Source organism: Colobus angolensis, unplaced genomic scaffold (genome assembly GCF_000951035.1).
Source record: "Colobus angolensis palliatus isolate OR3802 unplaced genomic scaffold, Cang.pa_1.0 Scaffold322, whole genome shotgun sequence".
Classification (NCBI taxonomy): Eukaryota; Metazoa; Chordata; class Mammalia; order Primates; family Cercopithecidae; genus Colobus; species Colobus angolensis.
In genome coordinates, this window is record NW_012116511.1 from 1,712,213 (window position 1) to 1,729,196 (window position 16,984).

At 37.4% G+C, this 16,984-nt stretch overlaps 1 protein-coding gene across 1 annotated transcript in view; it reads right to left on the bottom strand.

The window, feature by feature from the left end:
• Positions 1-10,007: 10,007 nt before the first annotated feature.
• LAMA2 (laminin, alpha 2) overlaps positions 10,008-16,984 on the bottom strand; it is a 613,484-nt gene continuing 606,507 nt past the window's right edge. Inside the window, exons 65-67 of the mRNA XM_011951660.1 lie at positions 14,114-14,244; positions 11,957-12,179; positions 10,008-10,377 (exon numbers count right to left, since the gene is read on the bottom strand). Coding sequence (XP_011807050.1) covers positions 10,220-10,377; positions 11,957-12,179; positions 14,114-14,244 — 512 coding nt within the window. The 3' untranslated portion in view covers positions 10,008-10,219. The remainder of the gene's footprint in view (positions 10,378-11,956; positions 12,180-14,113; positions 14,245-16,984) is intronic.

The window sequence follows — 16,984 nt, forward strand, 5'->3', positions numbered from 1 at the left end:
AAGGAACTCTTTCCGGAAGTAAAGAGAATAGATGTCAGGCAGTTGTCTTCTGCAGTGCAATACATTCAGTAAATGTACCTTTCTTTTACCTTAAAAAGGATTCTTTTAAGAACCCATACAAAATAGTATATTATTTTATCCAGTATTATAATTATGCATGAGCTACTACAATTGCTGCATACATTTTTGTTAGTTTATGTCTGAATGTGATTTTTACAAATGGATCTTAAGAAATGGTTTATTCTTAACCTAAAGGCTGATCCGAACAACTCTTTCTTTGTATTTTATTTGCCTTTTAAAAAATTCTTTTATGGGGGCTCTACTCTTCAGAGTCTGCTGAGGAAATGAGAGTTTGGCAATGTTTTAATTCAAAAAGAGAAATCCTAGTTTTACTGTGCTGGATCTGGTTGTCTTTAGTTTCCATTATATTCCTGTTCCATTATTCCTTCAATGACTTTGTTCTCCCATGACTCTTCTTTATTGTTACCGCGTTTTTTCTGTTCTTTTCAGTGACAAGTTTTCGGATTCAACTGAAGCCCTTGCTATCTGGTAGAGCCAGAGCCATCACAACTGCAGCGTCTTCGTTAAGCTCCGGTTTTTAATGGAACACCCCAGTGAGGTTCGAGAGCACAGCCTGAAGGTCTATATTACATTACTAAGCCAATTTTATTGGTTAGTAGATACATTTTACAAACTTGTTATTCTAATTTCCCCAAAGAAATAATTTCCTTATTGATCCCTTTCATTTTCCCCCATTTTATTTTCCCATATTTTCTGATATCCTCTACTTCAACTTTTAAAAATGATAATCCACAGAAATAAATACATTTTATATTATGACCCAGTGTGTATACTCACGGAAACATACAGAAGACAAGTTTCACCAAACAATGCTTCCTCTGTACAGTGCACTTTAGTGTTGTTACTGTGTTCTATTCGATTCATTTCCTTCCATCCTTCTCTGTTATAAAAGTTGCTCTTTTACAAATCTGTAATTTGATCTTATGACCCACTGACATCTCAACATACCATTTGAAAATTATTGCCAAACTGTACTTTCTCACTAGTGATATTGTACATCTAGGGTTTATGATTGTGCTCAAGAGAATTCTTGTCTTTATAAGGCAAAAATGGCAAATATTTCTATTTCCATTTAAAAGAGCATTATACAAAATAAAAGTATTAAAAGTTTCCACTTAATAGCTGCACTGTTTAGAGCCCACTGGAGCACATCAAGTGAGTATGCATGCCAATTAATGAAAACCAGATAAATTTTATGATTCAGTTACTCATTTTGTTAACTACCCAACACAGTGATGCCGAACACCTTGATTGTTTTGACTGTTATGAAGTAATTTCTGCACATCTGCCTCACCAGATCCATAATTTATATTCATCTGCCTCACCAGATCCATAATTTATATTCATCTGCCTCACCAGATCCATAATTTACATTTATCTCGTTATATGAGGCAGCATGATTACCACTAATACATTAAAAACCAATTTATAAAAGAAAATGAAATGTTAAATTATATTCAATTTACATTTTATTTACTGGGACTAATTTACTAATTTATTTACTGTTGCTATTCATAGCAACAATGTGTTATTTTGGAGAATTGTCTATACATAGTAGTGTAAACTTTTTAGTTATCATTAAGAATCAGAAAAATGAAGAGTATCTAAATAATCCAATTGATATTTTAAGGTATAAAAATGTAAGAATTACAAACATCAGATCATAAAGTTAGTTTTGGTCCATTTATGATTCCACAACACATTGTTAAAATGTCAATGAAAATATTCATATGCATTTGGTATAAGACCAAACAAAATAAATTTATAAATACATTTTCTTTTACTTACATATTTAAATGAAAGGGACTATCACCTTTAAAATGGGAAAAGCCTAAATCTCTCTTTCTTTCTGCCTCTCCCTCCCATCCTTCTACCCTTCTGTACTCCATTCCATCTGTTTATGTACAAAGAAGTTAACTGGCCTATTCTATACCTCTTGAAAGATGTATGAACCGTCATTTATTTATTTAAATAAGTCCTTGGTGGTTCTAACCCTGGAACATACTCTATAGAGTTGCCTATGCAAAATATAGCACAATGACTCATCAGCACCTAAAATTTGTAGCATCTGCTTGGTGAATTTTGACTTGGAACTCGTACTTAATATTGTGTTTCTTTTCTGTTCACCATGTGTTAATATGTATGGTGTATTTTCCTCCATAAGCAGTTAACAGTTTCTAATGTGGATACTTCAGTTTCAGGGATGATTGCCCATCTCCCTGAGGTGCCCATCAGGGTGCTCCAGTGAATTCTGTAATGTTGCGTAGTTTGCATTTTAATTAAGTCAATCCAAAACATGTTCTCCAAATTCGGTGAAAGTCTGTTCAGATATTTCTTTTGTGATGTTAAAGTCAATAATTTTATTTAAGTTACATGTAAGATAATAGACTTTAAATATTATACAAATTAATTACATAAAGTGATCTTAAATAATATGCTGACATAATTTTTTTGCTTAAAACTATTGTTTTGTCCTATGTAATTCAAAAGTAACAAAATGATTTAAAAATTCTATGTTTTTTCCGGCCGGGCGCGGTGGCTCAAGCCTGTAATCCCAGCACTTTGGGAGGCCGAGACGGGCGGATCACGAGGTCAGGAGATCGAAACCATCCTGGCTAACACGGTGAAACCCCGTCTCTACTAAAAATACAAAAAAATTAGCTGGGCGCGGTGGCGGGCGTCTGTAGTCCCAGCTACTCAGGAGGCTGAGGCAGGAGAATGGCGTGAACCCGGGAGGGGGAGCTTGCAGTGAGCTGAGATCCGGCCACTGCACTCCAGCCTGGGGGCAGAGCGAGACTCTGTCTCAAAAAAAAAAAAAAAAAAAAAAAATTCTATGTTTTTTCAATCCTTTATTATTATTCAAGAGTTTGACTTCTGTAAAGAAATATAAAAATCAGTGGTGTATTTGGCTTCAGATAATCTGTTCTTGGCTCCAACATTATTAAACAGGTAAGACTGGATGTGTGTGTGTGTGTGTGTGTGTGTGTGTGTGTGTTTGTGTCTAGAAGCTGAGGCTGACTAACAGGAGAATATAATTGCCCATAAAAGTGAAATAAAAAGCCAAAATTCTTCTCTTAAGCCTTTTTTCCCTCCTTAGCGTTAAAGTAACTTTTAAACATACTATTTACTTCATAAGAAATGTAGCAGTGGAAACATAAGGTCAAGGTGTTGAGAAAATTCAATCATAAAGAAACACATTGTGTGAACTGGCTTTTAGTTTTCAATTAACCTGGGCAAATTCAGCTGGTTACTCCTTTTCCCTTTTTCCCAGTTTTCAAAGTTAAAAAATTTATGACTCTCAGGCAAAGATAGTGTGAACTCATGTCAAAGATTTTATTTAACTTAATCCATGAGGGAACCAATAAAATGTTAAAACTGGTATAAGAATTTGAGAAGCTACACACACATATGCACACACACACACACACACTCTCACACACACACATTTCATAAAAGAATATTAGGATAAGATTTCTCAGATATAAAACTGTTACCTTCAGGTTTATCTCTCCACCAGACATAACTTATTTGCATCCCTACTAGACAAAAACCCAAGTTAACCTTTGCCTATGTGGAGTTGTAAAACAGACCAGTTGATAGAAAGACAAGCCCAGTAAGTACTGCACTGAAAGAATATCCAGAAATTTATTTTGCCTATTTCTAAGTTCTGAATAATGTTTCTGATGCCCATACTCTTAATACTCTTAATGTGGGAGTGTGTCCATAGTCCTTCCTCTATACTCGCTCCCTTAGTGATCTCACTCAGTCTTGTGGTTATAAATAACATCAATATTCTCATGATTCCCATATTTATATCTGTAGTTCAGATCTTTTCCTTGAACGGCAGACCCTTATGTTCAACTGCCTGTGGCATGATGCACTTAGATAACTACTGGGTAGTTTAAATTAAACATGTCTAAAACTAAATTCTGTGTTATGTTTTCCACAAAAAGCCTACTCCACTCACATCCCCCAGTAATACCTACCCTATTCTTCCAGATGACCACAAGTTATCAGTACCTTATTTTGTCACACTCCATAGGCGATCCTTCAGGAAGCACTAGTCCACCTTTGATATGGTTTGGACGTTTGTCCCCTTTAAATGTCATGTTGAAATGTGATTTGCAGTGTTGAAGGTGGGGATTCATGGTAGGTGATTGGATCATGGGGGCAGATACATCATGCATGGTTTAGCACTACCCCCTTGGTGATAAGTGAGCTCTTTCTCAGTTAGTTCATGGAGATCTGGTTGTTTAATAAGAGTCTGAGACCTCCCCCTTCTCTCTCTCTTGCTCCCCATTCTCACCATGTGATGGGCTGACTTCCTGTCGCCTTACATCGTGATTGTAAGCTTCCCGAAGCCCTCAGCAGAAGCCAAGCGGATATTGGCACCATGCTTCTTGTGAGTCAATTAAACCTCTTTCCTTTATAAATTACCCAGCCTCATATATTTCTTTATAGTGATGCAAAAATAGCCTAACCCAACCTTCAAAATAAATCAGTGTCTAATTACTTCTCACTTCTTCTACTGCTACCACCTTTTCTATCTCTAGGTGTGTTCCTGCAGACATGTAGAGCTTCAGGGAGATAACTCTTCTAAATAAAACAGGGCCTTAATTTGTCCAAGGGTGAATGAGCAGTTCTTCAAACCTAAAGATACAAAACTAGCTCTCAAGAGAGCCTATTCTACCAAAACGTTCAAAAAGTATTAATTCTGACCTATAACTGAATGTAGCTATTTCTAATCTCCCCAAGAATATATGAAACAACTTTCTTAAGTATGTTATGAGTGTGCTTTGATTTTCTTATTCTCAAACTTTTTCTAATCATTACATAAGTGATAATGGTCACTGTTCAAAATAATGGATTTCTATGATATATATGTCACTCTTCAGAGAACCTGAAATGTGCTGATACTTTAATTTTTTTTTTTTTTTTTTTTTTAGACTGAGTCTCGCTCTGTCGCCCAGGCTGCAGTGCAGTGGCCAGATCTCAGCTCACTGCAAGCTCCGCCTCCCAGGTTCACACCATTCTCCTGCCTCAGCCTCCCGAGTAGCTGGGACTAGAGGCGCCCGCCACCTCGCCGGCTAGTTTTTCATATTTTTTAGTAGAGACGGGGTTTCACTGTGTTAGCCAGGATGGTCTCGATCTCCCGACCTCATGATCCACCCGTCTCGGCCTCCCAAAGTGCTGGGATTACAGGCTTGAGCCATCGCGCCCGGCACTAAAATTTTTTAATATTATTTTTAGTGAAGAAACATTCCATATTAGTTTTCTAGAGCCACCATTACTAAGTAACACAGACTGGGTGGCATAAACAATGGAAATTTATTTTTTCACAATTCTGGAGGATAGAAGTTTGAGATCAAGGTGTTGGAAAGGTCAGTTTCTTCTGGAGGCTTCTCTCTTTGGCTTGTGGGTGGCTGTTTTTCATCTTCACGTGGTTTTCTCTCTATGCCTATCTGTGTCCTAATCTCTTCTCAAATTCTTACATCAGTCATATTGAATCGGGGCCCATCCAAGTGAACTCATTTCACCTTAATTATTCCTTTAAAGGTTCTGTCTCCAAATAGAGTCACTTTTTGAAGTACTGGGGTTTAGAACATTGACACATGAATTTTGTGGGGACACAGTTCAGCCAATGACACCCTCATATCAATAATGGGCACAAACATCATGCTCACTTAGGTAACTGGCATAAAGGCCGAAGAATGAGTCTGAGCTGCCACCCTGCATGCCAAGATTCCGAAATCAAGTTGGAACTTAGGGTCCAGCCTGGGGCATTGCTTCCCTCCAGGTACACTTGGGTGTGAGGTATGTATTAATCTCAGTTGAGCAAAGGAATAAAGTGCATATGTTTTTATATCTCTCTTAATTTAACTGAGATTAAAAGACATTAACATGAGATTAAAAAGTGGCATTAGCAGTTGAGTCATATCCTTTGCAAGTGGTAGTAAAAAAGAGTATACTCAGGGCTTGCAAAAATGGATTATGGTATTGTGTTTTGTTTTCATGTTAATCACAGATTATATTATACACCAAATAATTCAGCAAATAATTCATATAACATCAAGAGAATTTCAATTTGTCAAAGTCCTCTTTTCCTCGGTCAGTAAGTAGGAAATCTGGAAGAGTTCTGTAGTTGAGGACAATAGCTTAAATCAAAGTAGGAGAAAATAGTGATCATTTTTTTAAAGCGCTAATTGAAGCCTTAAGTGTCTGTCAGTGTTCTGGTGCTTTGGGGCTGAAATCTGCTCTGTTCTTTAGTCAGTGGTGTTCACCATGGTAACTTCAATAAAAGTCCCCTCACAAATGTTTTTCTCCTAAAGTGCAAAGCACCTTTTTAAAGAAGAAGGCTGACAACCTGGTAGGAGTGGGTGTTTGGAAAATAAATGAAAAGTCTTCTGCTTTCTTCATAATTGCTGTGGGTGGCAGGAGGAGAGGAAATCATTGAGGGGACAAGGTTGAGTGGAGAAAATATTTTATCTTGTTTTGGGATAAGAATTAATTTGATTTTTGAGGTCAGAAATTAATTAAAAATACTAGAGAAGAAACTTTTCTCTTTCATAAAATGTCCTTATTTATTATTTATTTATTTTTGAGACAGAGTCTCACTCTGATACCCAGGCTGGAGTGCAGTGGCATGATCTTGGCTCACTGCAACCTCTGCCTCTTGGGTTCAAGCAATTCTCCTGCCTCGGCCTCCCGAGTAGCTGGGATTACAGGTGCCCTACCACGCCTGGCTAATTTTTGTATTGTTAGTAGAGATGGGGTTTCACCATGTTGACCAGGCTGGTCTCGAACTCCTGACTCAGGTGATCCACCTGTTTCAGCATCCCAAAGTGCTGTGATTACAGGCATGAGCCACTGTGCCCAACCAAAATGTCCTTATTTCTGATCTTAAAATTTGGACAATTTTTGGTTATCCAAATTCACGGGTCACTCTGGAGTATGAACGTTGTGTGGGACAAGTTTTGCCCAAACCTAATTCAGTAAATTCTGCTTGGATCCAGATGCAACTGTCTGGACTACACTGGGAAACTTTACTACGGCTGGACTTTGAGCACAGCTATCAAAATATCCTTGGGTTCCTTCTAATTCCTCCCCATAAAATGTGGAGGTGACAGGAGCCCAGGGGTTTTCAGTCTTGGTTTCACATTTGAATCAAGTGGGGATTTTTAGAAAATGCCAATGCCTGGGCCCTACCCAGAGATTATAGTTTAATTGGGCTGGGGTGACACCCAGATGTCAATTTTGTTTTTCTTTTTTGAGACAGGATATTGCTTTGTTGCCCAGGCTGCAGCATACTGTCACAATCACTGGCTCACTGCAGTATCAACGTGCCCTGCTCAAGTGAACCTCCCACCTCAGCTTCCCAAGTAGCCGGGACCACAGGTGAGGACCACCACTCCCAGCTAATTTTTTTTTTTTTTTTTGGTAGAGATAAGGTCCCACTATGTGGCTCAGGCTGGTCTCAAACTTTTGGGCTTAAGCAATCCTCCTGCCTTGGCCTCCCAGAGTGTTGGGATTACAGGCATGAGCTACAGTGCCCAGCCCAAATGTAGATTTTTTAAGCACCCAAGGCAATTTTAATATCTAGCTAGACTTGAGAATCACTGTATTCGCTGATCTCAATTCACGTCCAATTCTATCATTCTGAGGCCTCTGCCTACAAATTGACTGAAGCAGGATTTTATTCTGATAGGAGTGCCAATTTAAGTACCTTTGCTTTCCATTTTGTTACATGTCTTTCTGTGCAAGACTCAAGAAAGAAAGGCTTTAGCTTTTTATCTAAGGAACCCAACATCTTTATTCCCATTTGTCCCACTCAGTGTCCAGATTAAGCCCCCAAAGTCATGTCAGTGTTTAGTGCAGATGTATGTTTCCACTTTTAAAACACACTGGTTTTCAAAAGTTTTATTTCTTAAAGTTTGGTTAAAAGATATTCACTAGATTCAATGTTTTATATATTAAATTCCCTAGATTCAATGTTTGATATAAAAAGATATCTCTTTCATTTGAGATAGAGTCTTGCTCTGTTGCCCCGGCTGGAGTGCAGTGGTATGATCACCAGCTTACTGCAGCTTTGACCTCCCAGGCTCAAGCAATCCTTCTGCATCAGCCTCCTGGAGTAGCTAGGATTATAGGTGCATGCCACTATGCCTGGCTAATTTTTAGACTTTTGGTAGAGGCAGGGTCTCCCTATGTTGCCCAGGCTGGTCTCAAACTTCTGGGTTCCAGTGATCCTCCTGCCTCGGCCTCCCAAAGTGCTGGGATTACAGGTGTGAGCTACTGCACCTGGCCTATATTATTTTTTTAATAGGTGTGGAAATGACCAAGACAAAGCTAATAGTAGGGTTCTTGAATGACTATAAAACTCTTTGTTGGCATGGAGGATAATGTTTCTTTTTAGAATAGTGGTTCTTATCCTTGACAACACATTAGAGTTGCCTGGGAATGTTTTTTAAAATCCTCATACTTGACTGGGCACAGTGGTTCACACCAGTAATCCTAGCACTTTGGGAGGCTGAGGCAGGCAGATTGCTTGAGCTCAGGAGTTCAAGACCAGCCTGGGCAACATGGTGAAACCCCATCTCTACTAAAAATATAAAAATTAGTTGGGCATGGTGATGTGCACCTGTAGTCCCAGCTACTTGGGGAGTGAGGCAGGAGGATCACTTGAACTGGGGAGGTTGAGGCTGCAGTGAGCCAAGATGGTGCCATTCCACTCCAGCCTGGGTGACAACATGAGACTCTGTCTCAAAAAAAAAAAAAAAAAAAAAAATTCTTATGCTCTGGCTATGTCCTAGACAAAATCAGAATCACTGGACCAGGCACCAGATTTTTAAAAACTCCCTAGGCCCTTTTCTAAAACATAGGCACTTTTCTAAAACACTGAGCCAACGTTGAGAATTGCTTCTCTAGAATGAAGTTGTGTGTACAAATTGTATTGAGCAACTGGACGGTGGTGAAATAGTGAATATGTCAGTCATCACCTCGATTGGAAACAGCACCTTCCTTCCCCTAGTGGATAACATTGTCAGAGAGGATTATTCTTTTTTGCTAAAATTTTTGCTAAAATAGGAGAAGAAAGTTTCCTGTTCTTTTACATGTTCAGAATTATTAGACTGCAACCATTGTCTACTGAAGATGGCAAATGAAACGTTTCCTTTTTAAGCTGGTGAATAAAATCAAGGCCAGTCCTCTCACAGAGCTCTTTGAAGATGACTGAAATCATGGGTAAAAGGAGAACAAAACACAGAACTTTTTTTAGCAAATGGATTTGTTAGGTCAAATTACAACTCCAAAAGACTCAATGAAGCATGCCTTTTAAGTTTCTGGTTTACTGTTTCCTGATAAGTAGAAATGCATTTCAGCATTATTCCTCTCCACCTAGGTGTAAATTGTGATATTCACTATAGGCTTAGAGAGTCCCAAATCTTAGTACTGTAGTATCAAATGTGTGCTTAGTTGTCATTCATAAGCTTGGTTCTGGCATCTCCCCAAAGCCCAAAAATCATTATCAATAAGAAAATCAAATAATTAAGCTTTCTGGCCTGAATCTGATCTATACCCTCTACCTTCAGCATAAAAAGCTAGTCTCTCATGTGGCTAGTTAAACTCTCTAATAATGAACTTGGGTCAGGAAAATGATTTGCTAATTCTTTCACAAACAGAGTAAGGGAACTGATTTCCTCCCAATCACACATGCCAAATTCACTTGCTGTCAGTGGCTTGGACAGAAGGCCAAAGCTGACATACATGGTAAAGGATGATAAAAGTATTAATAGGAATAAGTTAAAAAAAATTGCCTTCATAAATTACATCTGAACTCTTTCCTTGAGATGACTGGAGGCCATGTTGCAAATTCAACAATTTATGGCCAGTTTCCTTTTATCCTTAAAATCACACAAAACAGGCAATTATTTAGAATGAAATAATCAGTTTAATATTTATAGACTTGAGAAAGAACTTGAATTAAAATTCAGTCTGGAGTCTGAATTAGCACCATCTGAATACAGAAAGAATTCTATATACATGCACAAATTAGTTTAATTAATATATATAGGTAAAATATATTTGTTTTACTTGATATACTTGTTTTGACAGACGCTTCCTGGGGTTACACTTATTTTTATTAGTTGGCTGGGCATGATACAGGTTGAACGCCCCTCAGTTCCAGGGCCTTGGCAAAATTAACTTCCAGTGGCTTGCCCGTGCCTTTGGTGAGCTTCAGGGATCTGATGCAACCTCGGAACGGAATGCTGGTGGTCAGGCCAAACTGCTTGAGGTCATCTGAAAAAGGCAACGCAAGAGGGCTCAGCTTTGAAATGCTCCTGCGCCAAATATTAAGAGCATGTTTCAAAGTCACCTGTTAGCTTGAGATTAAATTGGAATGCTGTTTTATGCAAAGTTAGTGGTTTTGTTTTTAGCCTTACTAATAGAATTGTGAAGAAAGATCAACTGAAATTTTTTTTGAGACAGGTTCTTGCTCTGTTGCCTAGGCTGGAGTGCAGTGGTACAAGGCTTACTGCAGCCTAAACCTCCTGGACTCCAGCGATCCTCCCTTCTCTGTGTTGCCCAGGCTACTCTCCAACTCTGGGCTCAAGAGATCTGCCCATCTCAGCCCAGAGTGTAATTCCAGTGTTGGGATTACAGGCATGAGCCACCATGCCCAGCCTCAACTTTTTAATAGTTATATATTATAAAATCTGAAAACATCTAGAATTATACATCTTAAGACATGAAATAAAGTGGTTTGGGATGAACAAATTTACAGTTGTGACTTAAAATTGTAAAATGTTAGTTCATGAAACAAAGCAATTGATCATACTTTTAAGTACTGACTTAGAACTTTTTCAAGGTGACTTTATCACTTTCTTACATTGTAAAAATAAATCCCTAAAGGTTAAGTAGCTTGGAAATTCATGTAGAATCTTCCTCTTATTATGGAGGTGCTTGTTTCAGCAGGCCTACTAGGTGTTAATTAGGATCCCATTTCATAGACTGAATGGAGAAGTACATTACCTCCTTCATAACGTCTTGGAATGTATCCTGATTGAGGCAAAAGATCTTTTTAAAACCCAGAAGGCACTTTGGAAAGAGGAGCTGTCGTTGGGCCCCCATTGCATTTCTGTCAACATTGCTCTGTCAACAATTGCTGAATATACATTTTGCTTGTTTCATTAAGCAAAGGAGCTTTATATAAACGGGGACAAAAGTTCCTCTCAACAAATGATGAAAGACCATTCCAGGAGGCTATGTTATTACAGTACTTATTAAGAGCCACTTGGCTTACTTCTCGTCAAGTTGGGCCACTCTTGTTTATGGGCACTTGAGGTAAATCTCTGCAGTTCACATGCTATGTTTAATGTGCTAGAGAAGGATTTTGAATGAGGATTTATTGCTTGGGTTTCTTTGTAATATAAATATAAACTCTATAATAACATAAGGGGGAAATTAGCTACGTTTAACCCAATGATTTCCAGAACTTGAGGAAATAAGTTCCATAACATTTTATGATTCCTCTGGTATATTAATTTTAAAAAAATCAGAAAGAACACCAAGTTTGGCTCCAATTGCTGTTAAATGCCTCATATCTTTTATAAGCCAAATTCATTTCCTCTAGCTTCAATCTCTCCACAAATGAAACTTTGGGGGTTCTCATGAAAAGTTCATTCCCATGTGGTTTATATAATATGTTCATTTTACATACTGGAAATTTTAGGTAAGGTGCTATTTATAGGAGCAGATTCTAAAGCTAGGGAGCAAGTACACATAAGCACACATTCTTAGACATACGTAAATATAAATGTTTTCAAAACCACTAACATAAGAGAGTAAAGACATTCCTGCTGGGGAAGCCAACACTCACCTGGGAAGCCTCCAACAAATACAGGGTCATTTGTGTCAGCTGATGTAGATGCTGGGTTTAGGCTTTGGGCTTCCACCTGGTTCCCATCGACTGTGAGCTCAATGCGGTGTTTGATCTTGTTGGCAGTGACTTTATGCCATTGTCCATCACACAAATGCCCTGGAACCCCAGCATCATAGACAGCAGTGAATCTGCCGGCGCCATTGTCCACATGAAACATCAGCTGGGAAGGAAGAAATAGAACAGTCACAGATGGTTTTATTCAAGAAGTATCATGATGTTTCACACATGAAAATGATCAGGTCTCTGGGAAAGATATCGGCCAGAATCATTTGAACTGGATGTAACTGGGCATATTGAAAAAATTTTTAAAACTTGATAGAAATTAAAGTATAAATCTAATCACCAGGAGCCACAAATTATGTTTTTGCTTTGGGGAATTGTTGGGAGTTAATAGGCAAGATACATAAAGCTGGTAATAATTCTGCCTTCAGAAAAATTTGAGGCCAGGTGACAAGAAAAGGACCTAGTGTACACAGGGAAAAATTCTACCTCAGAGCTTTTTAGAATGTGAGAGTTCTTACTGAACCTTATAAAATTTTCTTAAAAGATATTGTTTAAAGTGACTCATTAATTTGGTTTACAAATTCAAAGTAAAGGATTTTTTAAATTTTAAACTTCTGATGTTTTAATTATGTGTTTTCCTTCATGGATTTCATTTTATATACAAGATTAAGAGTTACATAAATTACATTTTGGAGCCCGTTTCATGTCACAGGTGCCAAAGACCTGAGCCAGAAGGCCAGTTAAATTCCTAACAATGAAGAACTTAGATTAGAAGTTCTGGTCTAAATGAGAAAAATCTGTTTTTAGTAAGGTGGAAAGGCCCCTGAAATTTGAGATGACAGAATTCTTTTGAAGCTGGTGAAGAAATGAAACATATTGAAACATTAAAAACATTAGTTTGGCAACACATTTGACAAAGTAAAAAAAATGAAGTCTTAAAAAGATTGAAAATGCAAGTAAATAGGTAAAAAGTTTGTAAACTCTAGTGATGTAATTATTACTGAAATGTTTACTATATTGGGTGGAGTTGGCATATATATTGCATACTATATTGGGTGCATACAATATTGCATACTATATTGGGTGGCTTTTGCATGTAAAAGGAGCTTGGTGAGAAATGCACATGATAGTGACATGTTGATGGTAACTGCCCGTAACAGCACGTGATGAAATGAAGCTTACTTGAAAAAGATGTAGTAAAAGTGTGTTTTGAAAATTTGGTAAAACTATTAAGTGTTGCTTTCTTGTTCACCCTTTTTTACCTTTAAACTGGTGGATCTTTTTTCCTGTATTACCTTTGTTTGAGGACAGTTTGAAAATTGAGCAGAAGGAGGAAGAAAGCAAGAAAAAAATAGTCAAGTCACTATGTGATTTTTCTTTTTGGGAGGCAACACTAAGGGTGAAAACGTGAACTGAGTTAAAGTACAATTCCTATTTAATAGCCAAATAGAAAACTTGTGAAATTTCTTGTTCTGCCATCTCTTTTTACCTGCCGCCTATAGTGCAAAGTTGTTTCACTGCAGGGCTTAGAGAGGTGTTTAGAATTTGATTATCAATTATTATCAAACTGACACACTACTTTTATAAATTTTGCTGTTTTTTGAAATGGTATCTGGATGCTCTTTTAAAAAAATTGAGAAACTGATATGTCAGTTGGCTACCTTGACTTCTAAGAGATGCCTAGCCTGTTACAAGAGGCAGACTAATTTTAGATGATACACACCTCTGCCTTTTCTCCCACTGGAGTCAATAGTTTCATAGACTGTGTGTTCCTTAAGAGGAGAATAAGAGTGTATTCATAGCAACACAGTAAGAACTTGAGATCTCAAACTATTTGGTTCATTATTAGTCAACATAATTGGCTTGCTGTAGAATGAATGCATTTAAAGTTTATACTGGCCTATACAATAGTTATGCTGAAAACATACACAAGTTGAAATAATCCAGAAGGATGAAAACATACAATTTAGCTTTCTCCCAACGAAGAATACAGACAGGCTTCAAAATATTCGAGTTTGCCACACGTGAACGGTATCTACACATCAACAATATCATGAAGAAATCAGAAATGTTTCGATTGCTGACACTCACCTTTTCATCAATCATTTCAATACCCATGCCATCCATTTTTTGACTACTGATCCCTAGAAGAACTCCAGTCGTTCTAGTTGTGCGGAATTCAAATTCTACAAGAAGGTCCAATCCCACTTTGAATCCACCAACTGTAAAATGAAGATTTTAAATATTGTGGATTAGAGTATGGGGATTGTTAATTCAAACGTGTGCAATGCATGACTTTTTATTAGATTTCAATTCAAATGCTAGCTAATTCTAATGAGGGCTGTAAGTTTCAGATCCTGCCTGGCCTATCTTCCCCCACTGTGTCCTGTAACACACTCCATAGTTATTGCTTCTTTTCTGGGCTGCCTTCCCTTCTGGAATGTACGTTCTATGAGATCAGGGGCATTGTCTATACTTTTCACCATTTTATCCCTGTACTTACTAAAGTATCTGGCACATCATGGAGGTTTAATATGTATTATTTGAATAAATGGATACACCTGAGATTGACTCAAAGAATCTCACTGTCAGGTATTATTATCTTAGAAGTCTCTCTATCGGGTTAAGAAAAACATTTCAGTGATTTTTCAGTAAAATTTTAGTGGGGCACACTAAATGGTGCCACAATCATCTGAAAGGGTTCAAAAGTTGCCACACATTTTATTAATACGGAGAGAAACTGTAAATACAATGTTGATGGGAAGTTTCTGGGACATAAGTAGACTTATCTTGCTTATCCAGTTAATTCTTTTCTCTATGATTTTCCATATTTGACTCTTCGATTTTTTAAAATCTTTGAGCAAGTATTTAAGATACGCCTCTTAGGAACAAAGTGATCTGTTAAGATCTGTCTAGACCACACAAACTGAATTGAGTATCAGGGAACTACTCAGGGGAATTTTCTCCAAGTCTTCTAGAAATAAATGCTATGTGTAGCCACAGCTGTCTCCAATGAAGGATGGTAGCTATTATGTGAAAGACTTTTGTTTTACTGAGAACCTTGATGGGTTTGGATTGGCAAAGGTGGGTTTATAGCAGATTTTAACAATAAAAGCTAGCCAGTTGTGCCTGGGCAACATAGTGACACCCCTTCTGTAAATAAATTAAAAAAAAAAAAAAAGGGTAGAAGAAGCTGAATTGTTCTGCAAAATAAAACCAAAAGGGAGAAGTAAGGAGAAGAGAGGAAGGACATGAGGAAGTTCGGCTGAGGACAGAAAGAATGAAGAGGCCAATAAAAAGTCCCAGTGACTGGGTCGCTGGCAAACATTTAAGAACAAAGATGTCAAAGGTTAAGATGAATTGTATGTTTTCCAGTGAAGCGATCTCTTCTGACCACCCAAGTCTTATGTGAATTGTATTACACTGTGTGTTCAGGGGATGGCAAGGGCCATTAGAAACAGAGGAAGTGGGTAATTTTCTGGTTTGGTTTGATCCAGAATTATAAGACCCCAGGCAGGATGGCAAGTCAGTCCATTAACTGCAGAAGCTGAAGCTGAAACTCATCACAAAATTTGACTAAGTGAATGCCAGTCATCTGTGAATTTGCAGAAATCTTGGGGGAAGGTTTTAGACTTTCATAGCACATGGAATTCGGGGTTCAGCATAATCCATAATGTTTCAATATTTAGCATATCCTGTGTTTTTCTGTTTTCTGCTTCTGTGTAGGTCAGGTTTCTTACCTATATTTTGCTGGAGGGTCCTACTCTTCTATCACCCGCTACTTTGTATGGGGGTGTTAAAATCACCTGAATCCTTGTTCAAATGCTGATTCCTTCATGAAACGTTTCCTGATTTCCCCAAACAAAGTTAATCTTTTTTTCTAAGTATCTACAGAACTGTGCTTTTATGTCTTAAATCATTTTTACTTGCCTTCTTTCAATTTCTTACCAGTTGATAATGTATTCTTGATAGAAAGAACTGTTACTTATTTCTCTGTTTCCCATCATAATCTCCACATATTATGTGCTTATTAGTTTATTTCTAATGAACATATACATGTTTCTATGATACTGCAGGACTGAATATTCTATTTTTAAGTATATTATTATATTTTCTTTGTAGCTACTGTAAATGGGATTACTTTCTGGATTTCGTTTTCTGATTGTTTGCTGTTGGCATATAGAAATGTTACTGATTTTTGTATGTTGACTTTGTATCCTGCAGCTTTACTGAATTTATCAGTCCTAATGGTTTTTTGGTGGGGTCTTTAGGCTTTTCCAAATACAAAATCATGTCATTTGCAAACAAGTATAATTTGACTTCTTCCTTGGATGCGGTTTACTTTTTTCTCATCTGATTGCTCTAGCTAGGACTTCCAATACTACGTTGAATAACAGTGGTGACAGTGGGCATCCTCGTCATATTCTAGAACTTAGAGGAAAGTACAATAAAAACTATAAAACAATGATGCAAGAAATTGAAGAGGGCACAAAAATAAGATATACCATGTTAATGGATTTGAAGAATCAATATTATTAAAATGTCCATACTACCCAGAGCAATCTGCAGATGTAATATAATCCCTATTAAAATACCAATGAGATTCTTCACAGAAATAGAAAATTCCTAAAATTCATACGAAACCCAGAATAGTCACAGTTATCCTATGCAAAAACAACAAAATTGGAAGAATTACATTACCAGACTTCAAATTACACTACAGAACTACAGTAACTCAAACGGCATAGTACTGACATAAAAACAGGCACATAGACCAGTGGAACAGAATAGAGAAGCCAGAAATAAATCCACACATCTACAGCGAACTCATTTTCCATAAAGGTTCTAAGAACACACATTAGGGAAAGGACAGTCTCTTCAATAAATGGTGCAGGGAAAACTGGATATGCCTATGTGGAAGAAAGAAACTAGATCCCTATCTCTCGCCATATACAAAAATCA